Here is an 11,313-nt window from a genome sequence, read left to right on the forward strand (position 1 = left end):
TTTGTTTGTCTGTCTGTTTGTTTGTTTGTCTGTTAGTTCGCAAGATAACTGAAAAAGTTATGGATGGATTTCAATGAAATTTTCAGGGAAGGTCTGAAATGACCCAAGGAAGAAACGATTCAATTAAAACGATTAAACGAAAAAATGGAAGTGATCCGTACAGTAATTTCCCGCATATAAGCCGCATTGTGTATAAGCCGCAGGACAGTATTTTATGTAAGTTAAAAGAAACAAAACCATATTAACACCATATTAGCTGCCCCCCTGTATTAACCTCATAGTGGAAGAAATTTTGCAAAATCAATGTATAAGCCGCGGCTAATAGTCGGGAAATTACGGGTATCACCGTCTGAATCCAAGAGGCGGTTATGTTTTTGCTTGGTGGAGGTCTGCGCTCTCTGAGTGCTTTTCTAGTTTCTGTTGTCGTGTTCTTACTTGTGTCTTCCTCACCAGGGGCCTCCTGGCATCCCGGGGCCCCCAGGACCGAGAGGGGTGGACGGGGCCGCAGGCCTCACTGGCCCCCAAGGGCCCGCCGGAACCAGAGGGTCTGAAGGACTACAAGGACAGAAGGTGTGTGTGCGTGTGCGCATGTGTGGGTGTGTGGGTGCGTGCGTGCGTGCGTGCGTGCGTGCATGGTCTCTTTTCAGTCAGCTGGAGCCTAATGATATCCACGACATTATAAACATATGCATATGCATAGATGACATCAGTATATGTTTGTGTTCTTGAGAGTAAAACTGCTAGAATCTGTTACAGCCTGTAATGCGTGTCTTAAGGTGTGTGTGTGTGTATGTGTGTGTGTGTGTGTGTGTGTGTGTGTGTGTGTGTGTGATCCTAGGGGGAGCGTGGCCCTCCTGGTCCTGCCATGGTGGGAGCCCGGGGTATCCCCGGTATTCCTGGAGAGAGAGGAGAGCAGGTAACGTCCCATCTACAGTAGCTTCACTGCACATTCTAAAACGGATAGTTCCGGTCCTTGATTATGATTGACTGAATCGCGTTCGATGCCGTTGTATATAGGACGATAAACACACACCTTGACCGCATTTCGTTCTATAGTAATGCGCTAGCACAAAAGTAGCAGTGGCTGCGTCTTGTTGTTGCATAGCAACCATTCATATGAGGAAATATATTTCTTGGCAGAAGAATGATTATCTATGAATACAACGTTACTTTTTCGTTGCTGTGCCTTTGTTTCATGAAATCTTGCTAGATTGACGTGGTTACCGTTTTAGAAAAGCAATAAGCCACTCGAGTCCGTGCGTTATACTGTATAATCGAACAGCAAAGGGGGTTTTTAACAACGCCCCTTAGCTGTTCGATTATACAGTATAACGCACGGCCTCTCGGGGCTTATTGCTTAATTGTGTCTCTATCACATTATCAGTGTTATGAGTGTTATCAACATTATCATCACCTATGACATATGAATTGTCCATTTGATACAACACACACACATGCCAGTACTCACACCCATGTACATTACATTACATTCAGCAGACAAAGTGGCTTACACATGTCATACATTACATAGTCCCTGGAGCAACGTGGGGTTAAGTGCCTTGCTCAAGGGGACAACGGTAGACGTCGGGAATTGAACCCACCACAACTTTCAGGCTTTTATCTGTGACATGTTTGGATGTCTACTGTCGACTGCATTAGACTGCGTTTATTGTTGTCATTGTGGCCTCTTATTGTTGGCCAAGATAAGTGTTATGCCTAGCATTTACTGGGACATCCGTCCACATCAGTTAAAATGGAGTCTGCTCAAATGAATGGACATTTGAATAACGAGAGCATTCTCTGTTGTCCTTGTGTTATTTCAGGGGGAAATGGGATTGTCTGGAACCAAAGGAGACAGAGGGGATCCAGGCTTAACGGTCAGCCGGGATCACACACACACACACACACACACACACACACACACACAAACAAATGCTTAAGTTCTTCATGCACATACATGCACACCCTCATACCCATCCACAAACACACTCACAGACGTACATACAGACACAGACGCTAAACACAAATACAAAACACATGTGTACACACACACACACACACACACACATGCAAACCACAGATACAAAACACATGTTTACACACACACGCATACACACATGCACACTCACACATATTACACACACACACACACACACACACACACACAGCAGATTGATTTTTGTCACTCTTTTCCCCACAGGAGGATGAAATACGCACATATGTTCGCACTGAGATGAATCAGCACTGTGGTGAGTAATTTCAATATTATACCTATACCTATACCTATTCTCTTATTATACCTATACCTATATTATACCTCTTATTATACCTATACCTATATTATACCTCTTATTATACCTACACCTATATTATACCTCTTATTATAACCTCTTATTATACCCATACCTATATTATACCTGTTATTATACCTATACCTATATTATACCTCTTATTATACCTATACCTATATTATACCTCTTATTATACCTACACCTATATTATACCTCTTATTATAACCTCTTATTATACCCATACCTATATTATACCTGTTATTATACCTATACCTATATTATACATGTTATTATACCTATACCTATATTATACCTCTTATTATACCTACACCTATATTATACCTCTTATTATAACCTCTTATTATACCCATACCTATATTATACCTGTTATTATACCTATACCTATATTATACATGTTATTATACCTATACCTATATTATACCTGTTCAGGGTTTCCCGCAGCGCTTTCCTGCTAAGGCGGCCGCCTTAACAACACAGGGCTGCCGCCTTAACTAGCGTCTTCAATAAATAAATAAATAAATATATTATGTATAGTGATATTCGCCGTATTACTCTGTCATGTTTTCTCCCTGTCATTCCAAACCGTAGCCGCTAGTCTCCCTTCTCTGTAGAACGCATAAAAAAAAAAAAAAAATTCCAATCGAGTTGGCCTATGCGCACAGGCGACGCGCTCATTCAGCATGAGTATTTGATATCGGGTGCCACTGCCACGCATATCTCAGAGTGACTGCGAACACAAATAGCCTAAACCTAGCTAGATTTGACGACTCCCACAGGAATGGTTCTCCGTTGAATCAACCAAATGTGTGGGATGAGCGGCATAACACTTTTGAGCGCAAATCTTTTTTTTTATCACTCGTCTACTATGAATGCATAGCCCACTGCATCTTGTAATTTGTTGTGACAAACACTTGTGCCATCTTCTAGCCTACAACTAACAACAACTTTTGACGGCTATTCATTCACGTGTTGTAAAATTCTGAAATTATCTGAGGTTTACACAGGCTAGTTTAAACTTTAAACTGTAGCCTTTTGTCTCCCATGCCAGTTTCATTCATCCCGACCGGGCGGGACGCACGTTTGCGTTTTGTAGAAATAATTCCTGAATGTTTTTGTTCAGAGCTGAACATGCAACTGTATTTGACAGATGACAGATTTGGTTGCTAGTGACAAAATATTAGCGTTCAATGCGATACGATCTCGCTAATTATGTTTTAAAAAGCATTAAAAACTTTCCGGCTCTCTTAGGCTATATGAGCGACAGGCACGCACAATATACAGCTTCAATCAAAGAATAGCAGCTTTAGGCTACTAAATCACAATTCATTAACTTTACCATACAGTCACAATGTTATATTTTCACACAGTTCAATCTTTATTTCATGGTATATTCTAAAATATCCACCATTACAAATATTCTTAGTTTTAATAGAACATTATAATATTGACTGGCTTTAAAATATATCCTATGGTGCTATGCTGAGCAGTGCAAAGGTTTTGAAAGATACAAAAGGCCCTGTATTGGAGTTGTAAACTTACACTTTTAAGGTATAATATTGTCTAAATTGTGCTACTGTTTAATTGGTTGCTGATACAATTAAATCTGATACAATGAATGTGAAATCCAGGTATATTGCTGTCATTAGTGTCAAAATTCAAAATTTTCAACATTAATGAAATGCTGACAGCCTACTAAATTTTTACTTCAGCTGACCTCCTTGTCTTAAAGTAAATCAGAAAAGAAGTGATTTAGACAAGTGTGTGCTAGACTGCTCCTGTAGCCAACAATCCCCTCTCTACCCTTTGGGAATTGAACTGTTAGATGATCCTTGGTGATGTAAATTATGAAAACCTCTTTCTTTGGTTGGTCTTGATGCGGCCTTGACTCCTTTAAGACTCCGTCTCGACTCAGACTTGCTTCCTAAAAGACTCGGCCGTTGTCACTCGGTCTCGGCTGCAGTTAAACCAACGGTCTCGACACCCCCCCCCCCCCTCGTAGGGCAGTGGCGGCGATGCGGCGGGGACGCTACGGCGACGCCCCCTTCCCCTGGACAGACACCACCTTAACTAACAAATTTTCTGGGGGAAACCCTGCTGTTATTATACCTATACCTATATTATACATGTTATTATACCTATACCTATATTATACCTCTTATTATACCCATACCTATATTATACCTGTTATTATACCCATACCTATATTATACCTGTTATTATACCCATACCTATATTATACTGTACCTCTTATTATACCTATACCTATATTATACCTCTTATTATACCTATACCTATATTATACCTGTTATTATACCTATACCTATATTATACCTCTTATTATAACCTCTTATTATATGGCTCTCTAGAATGTTGAGGGAGCTCCCATTCACTTTGAATGGGCCTCTCAACGTTCTACCGGTCCGTTATATCTGCATATTGACCGCTCCGAAGGTATAATGACCGCTGCCAATGGCAACGGATTCACTCCGCTAGTTGTTGCGGAAGCCACGAAACGGTAGCCAAGTCATTGCTAAAGACACATTGAGATAAGTTGATTTTCTCGTTTTGGCAAGTAGCCATATAATAAGCGCGATAATGTATAGAACGCCGGTCATTATCTGAAAATAATTCCCTTCAGTACGAAGCAAAACCCCTCCGCTGCGCGTCGGGGTTCTGTCCGTCCTGTCGGGAATTATTTTCCGATAATGACCGGCGTTCTATACATTATCCCTTACTTATTATACCCATACCTATATTATACTGTACCTCTTATTATACCCATACCTATATTATACCTCTTATTATACCTATACGTCTATATTATACCTCTTATTATACCTATACTATACCTCTTATTATACCTATACTATACCTCTTATTATACCTATACCTATATTATACCTCTTATTATACCCATACCTATATTATACCTCTTATTATACCTATACGTCTATATTATACCTCTTATTATACCTATACGTCTATATTATACCTCTTATTATACCCTCTTATTATACCCATACCTATATTATACTATACCTCTTATTATACCTATACCTATATTATACCTCTTATTATACCTATACCTATATTATACCTCTTATTATACCTATACTATACCTCTTATTATACCTATACTATACCTCTTATTATACCTATACCTATATTATACCTCTTATTATACCCATACCTATATTATACCTCTTATTATACCTATACTATACCTCTTATTATACCTATACTATACCTCTTATTATACCTATACCTATATTATACCTCTTATTATACCCATACCTATATCATACCTCTTATTATACCCATACCTATATCATACCTCTTATTATACCCATACCTATATCATACCTCTTATTATACCTATACCTATATTATACCTCTTATTATACCTATACCTATATTGTACAGTACCTGTTATTATACCTATACCTATATTATACCTCACGTTTCAATCTGTTGAAGACTCGCTGAGTCACATTTCAATATTATACCTCACATATTTCAATCTGTTGAAGACTCACTGAGTCACATTTAAAGGAACACGCAAACATTTTGAGAAATGTGTTGTTTGTAGGAGTATGTATCATCCTATCTAACTTATCTAATGTGTTTCATTTTCATCCTCTGAACCCACCCACCCTCTTCCCATCCCTAGCTTGCGGAGGTAAGTACCACAGAGACCCTGTATATGGTTGATTTTCAGTCATTAGCATAATATGTTTAACGTTGACGTTGACAGTAATAACAACTAGAAATAAAATTCCAAGGAATGCAAGGTATTTGAAAGCTAGATACGCTCCACCAGAAGCAAAGCGGCCGCATTAAGAGCCTTTTTTGCAAAGAGCCCGTTGGAATCCTCACACGTGACGTGGCACCTCAGGGGCCAGTGATTAGGTTTAGGTTGGCGGCTCTGGGCCTACTTACCCAACCCATCTGGTCTGAAAAAAACGGAAGAAAAAAAATCGGTAAAGCCTTGGAAAATCTATGGAACGGTGTCTCAACCAAGTTTGTACGTTAAGCGGTTCTAGCCGATATAAGCGCACAAAAAGGTAAAAAAGAAGTCGAAGAAGAAGAAGAAGAAAACACTGGATTTCAATAGAGGGGATGCAGCCCCTCTAATCACATTACTGACAGTTTGAGACAGTGTTGTCATGTGTGTCAGTGTGTCATTCTAACGTTGCTCACAATGTAGTTGAGACATTGTGTTGGTGTGACTGAAACTCTTTTTCTGCAGTCACACCATTGTGCATGCATACACTCAGAGGGATTGACAGGTGTATTGTGTGACTGTGTCCATGTGTCCCCTAACTGACTAATCGTTGTTTAATGTTGCTAATTTACGTGTTTGTTTTGTGTTTACGTAACTGGGTCTGTTGCTGGGTAACTGTCAGTGGACTCCGCACTGTGCCACACCGAGGGTAATGTGTGTTAAGGCCGGCACCCACCGGACGCGTACGCGACGCCACAAGAACATATTAGAACTCCATCGTTTTTAACGAGGCAAAGCCCACTAGAAACGTGTGCTGCGTGGCAGCAGCGCATGGTTAGAAAACTGCTCTAAAATCCTGTGCGTCAAGAAACTTGTGCTGTGAGTCATAAAATCCTGTGGGTCAAGCCCACACCGCTGAACGCTGTGTCCGGTGGGTGCCGGCCTTATTACTGTGTGTGTGTGTGTGTGTGTGAAGTTCGGTGGGTGTCGTCTCTAAGGATGGGTTGTGTTGGACTCAGGTGGGTCGGACTCGGTACCCCTGGTGCCGCCTCAGGCCCATCGGGCCGGCCGCATGCCAGACTACACCCGGAACCGGCAGGGTGACGAGGGTGAGTTCCTCCTGGTTACTCTCCGAACCCCCAAACCGCTAACGCCTGCCGTGCCGTAGCGCACCACTCTCCTCCACACTCCTCATTCTCCCATAATGCACCACTCTCCTCCACACTCCTCATTCTCCCACTCTCATGGTGTTTAGCGCACCACTCTCCTCCACACTCCTCATTCTCCCATAATGCACCACTCTCCTCCACACTCCTCATTCTCCCACTCTCATGGTGTTTAGCGCACCACTCTCCTCCACACTCCTCATTCTCCCATAATGCACCACTCTCCTCCATACTCCTCATTCTCCCATAACGCACCACTCTCCTCCACACTCCTCATTCTCCCATAACGCACCACTCTCCTCCACACTCCTCATTCTCCCACTCTCATGGCGTTAATAACGCACCACTTTCCTCCATACTCCTCATTCTCCCATAATGCACCACACTCCTCATTCTCCCACTCTCATGGTGTTTAGCGCACCACTCTCCTCCACACTCCTCATTCTCCCATAATGCACCACTCTCCTCCACACTCCTCATTCTCCCAGTCTCATGGTGGTAGGGTTGGGTACCTATCACGTTTCAACCAATATTGGTATTGGTGCCGATGTTCAACAGGACTTGATTTCGGCACCTTACTGTCACTGAATCTGTAATACCTTGTTTGTAATAACTACAACGTTTAATTAAAGTTGCAAAAACTCAAAAAGTTATACTTTGAGAACACAACCTCTCTCCTCCACCCTCTTCCCTCCTAATGTTTGAACAAATGAGTAAAATTTTTTTTTTTTTAACAGACTCAATCAAACTTCAACATACAACAAATAAGTAGTCCATTGGGGGTTTGCGATGATATGTGAAGCTACAGTATTTTAGGCCATGTTCATGAACAAAAAAGGATAAAAAGTCCGCACACCAGTATAGCTCCCAGTGATAGTTTATTGCTTCAATAAACTATCACTGGGAGCTATACTGGTGTGTGGACTTTTTATCCTTTTTTGTATGGCCTTTTCTGAAGTTCCGGCACCCAGGTTGAATAGGATGTGCATGGATTGTCTACTTTTTATCATGTTCATGAACAAGGCAATCCATCGTGCTCTGTTCCCTAAGTCGTAGGCCAGGGCTCAGCTGCTACAGTGAGATTTGTTTTGTATTATTATTTTTTGCCCCCTCTGACTCAAATGTCAAACTCTGCCCATAACCTAATTCGACCAGTGCCGATTAAAGTATGTGTTCGGTACCCAGCCCTAGTTAACAGTTTCAAAATTTTAACTCTTTTAACACACATAACATTATTACTACTAAACAACACATATAACATTACTGCTGTACTACTACCACAAAGTGTGTGTGCCTGTATTTGTTTGCGTGTCCTTCCCATGTGTTTGTACTTTGTATGTGTGTGCATCCATTTATCTGTGTATGTGTGTGTTCATGTGCGTGTGTGTGTGTGTCTGTGTATATGTGTGTTCACGTGTGTGTGTATGTGTGTGTTCACGTGTGTGTGTGTTCACATGTGTGTGTGTGTGTGTGTGTGTGTGTGTGTGTGTGTGTGTGTTTACTTGCATATGTCCCTGTAAGGCCATGAGCTGCGAGTGGTGATGAACACTAATGACCCAGACTATCAGCACATCTACTCCATAGAGAGCTACGATGACCCACTTGCAGAGGTCGTTGACCTCCCCCCCCCAGTCAATCAGAGCAAAGGTAAACCCCACACTCAACCGCCCATCATTGGCTGAGACACACAATGTTGTTTATTTGTTTGTCTGTGTAATTGATTCAAATGGTGTCCTGTTTATATGTGTGTTTTCTTTGTGTGTTTGTGACTTCCCTGTACCTGTGTGTGCGTGCGTGTATTACCGTCTGTGTGTGTGTGTGTGTGTGTGTGTGTGTGTGTTTGGTAGGTGAAGTAGTTTCCGTTGATCCCTTGAAAGTTGTGAGGCCCAAGCGAGAGGCGGAAGGTGAATGTTTTGTTTTAAAGTCTTGGGCTGTGGATGCTGACCTACCTCTTGTTCTCATCTTGAAATGTGACCCTGCAAGGCAAAACCAGTCGCTTTGGTAAAATGTACAAAATTAAGTTAGTGTGCTCACGTGAATGGCCATAAACTAAGCCTTCCTAGAGGGTATTGCTAAAACTATCGCTAAGATAACCGCATACAAAGTTAAAATGGTTTTCCCGTCGCGATATGCCAGAAGAGGAGAAAATCACTTTTTTAAGCGGTGTGGACTGCTAATGTGTTGAATCTCCACCAGGTTTAACAGTCAAAACGTGTGTCTTTCTGTGAAATTTGTTCACAATATGAAGCTTTAGACTGTATACTGTCAAATTATGCAAAAACGTGAAATTCAACATTTTAACCCGGAAGTTTGTTTATTGTGGATTTTCTCAAAATAGCATCATGCGCAAAGCGACTGATTTCGCCTTGCAGGGTCACAAATATTTATTGTATTTACATTTTTCCATCCGTCTCCATGTTCCATTTGAAAGTGCATGTATTGCCTGGTAAGAAACACTGACGAGGCTAGTTTGGTGTTTGTGGTTGGTGGTTGGGAAGCTCTGGTATAAGGGACACTGCACATGTAGACGTCCTTTTCTGCAAATCTTTGTTCTACTTTGGTCTGCATGTTGTCATGTTATTGTCATTTTTAAACCCCATGCATGTAAATTAAGTAACCCCCCTCTCTCTGTATCTCTGTGTCTGTGGTCTGTGCGTGTGTGTGTGTCTGTGTGTGTGTGTGTGTGTGTGTGTGTGCAGACCCTTGCCTGCTCCCTCTGGAGGAGGGGACTTGTTCCCGCTTCACGCTGCGCTGGTACTTTAACTCTGCCGTCCGGGCCTGCCGACCCTTCGTGTACAGCGGCTGCCAAGGCAACGCCAACCGCTTCACAGAGTTAGAGGAGTGTGAGCAACAATGTCTGCTATGAGGTACATTTGTTTTTTGCATAACTTGTCAACGGTTGTACAGCAGATCACAAAATGTATGTCATAAATTGGTCACTTGGAGACATATTATCACGGAAGGAAGTGAGTAAGTGTTTCCAGTGTTTAAAACATTGAGTGCATTGTTGGGGTGCCTCTCATGCAGCGTTTATACGTCCTCCCTCGCTCCTCGATGCCTCGATCCTCACTGATCTACATAAAGAAGGATGGGGGGGAAACAATGGGATAGTCTATCCAGTGTTAGTTATAGATCAGTGGGAACGCCCCTCGAGGATCGAGCATCGAGGATCGAGGAGGCATGTTGGAAGGCACCCTTGGTTTCCGAAACATTACAGAGCCACAGGTGCTCGGGCCCGCCATCGCCGCTTGCAGCCATATTTTGTTTCTTGGTCTTTCATGAAAACACAATAACTTAATATTGAAATTGACCCATGCGATATGTTTCATCATGAATAAAAACACATAGGAGCACTAATGCCGGTATTTACAATATTATGTGTACTGTATGTGTTGTCTTGCAGGGGTTGAACCATCAGGATATGGCTGATAACTGTCTGCGTGTACATGAAGTACTTCTTTCATCAAGGTGCTAAGGAGTTCCACATCAGAATCTTCAGAGCCTCCCTCAAGTTCTCGTGTCTTTATTTATTGTATGATGATAAATATAACATATTAGGAGCAGTCAATAGCATTTCATATAAATACATACAGTAGAAACACAGACGTGAAAGACCTCCAAATACAGAGACTTGCAAACTTTAAAAGCTAAACTTCTGAATGGCCATTGATGTTAGTAATGGATCTATCATCTGGCCTCCATTCTTCTGTTTAAAATGGAACCAAGCTAATCTTAACACTGTTAACAAATCAATCAAAATTGAAAAATGAGGCAAAGTGTTGTATGTATAGAAAGGATCTGTAATGTACATAATCTTCAAGAGAGGACATACCTCATGGGACTCAAATTTTTATAATTGCATGTTGCATTTTTTATATATAATAAAGTATCAGATGTTTTTCCAGAGGTTATATTTTGTAATGATATGTTGTGTGATCATTTTATGTGCTCAACTTAGCTAATTATGCATTTCATTTCAACTGGTCAGAATAAACATTGCAGAGAGTGTGTGTCTGTCTGTGTGTGTGTGTGTGTGTGTCTGTGTGTGTGTGTGTGTGTGTGTGTGTGTGTGTGTGTGTGTGTGTGTGTGTGTGTGTGTGTGTGTGTGTGT

At 41.4% G+C, this 11,313-nt stretch overlaps 2 protein-coding genes across 2 annotated transcripts in view; both read left to right on the plus strand.

Moving 5' to 3' along the window:
• LOC134092108 (collagen alpha-1(VII) chain-like) overlaps positions 1–2,257 on the plus strand; it is a 35,269-nt gene extending 33,012 nt beyond the window's left edge. The window contains exons 57-60 of the mRNA XM_062544907.1: positions 454–570; positions 839–916; positions 1,824–1,877; positions 2,201–2,257. Coding sequence (XP_062400891.1) covers positions 454–570; positions 839–916; positions 1,824–1,877; positions 2,201–2,257 — 306 coding nt within the window. The remainder of the gene's footprint in view (positions 1–453; positions 571–838; positions 917–1,823; positions 1,878–2,200) is intronic.
• A 4,762-nt stretch (positions 2,258–7,019) lies between these two features.
• LOC134092452 (kunitz-type serine protease inhibitor Bt-KTI-like) lies at positions 7,020–11,100 on the plus strand. Its single transcript, XM_062545325.1, has 5 exons — positions 7,020–7,145; positions 8,724–8,849; positions 9,050–9,106; positions 9,902–10,069; positions 10,606–11,100. The coding sequence occupies exons 1-4, from the start codon at positions 7,109–7,111 to the stop codon at positions 10,066–10,068; spliced, it is 387 nt and encodes a 128-aa protein (XP_062401309.1). The 5' UTR covers positions 7,020–7,108; the 3' UTR covers position 10,069; positions 10,606–11,100.
• The last annotated feature ends 213 nt before the right edge of the window (positions 11,101–11,313 follow it).

Source organism: Sardina pilchardus, chromosome 9, assembly GCF_963854185.1.
Source record: "Sardina pilchardus chromosome 9, fSarPil1.1, whole genome shotgun sequence".
In the NCBI taxonomy this organism is placed as follows: Eukaryota; Metazoa; Chordata; class Actinopteri; order Clupeiformes; family Clupeidae; genus Sardina; species Sardina pilchardus.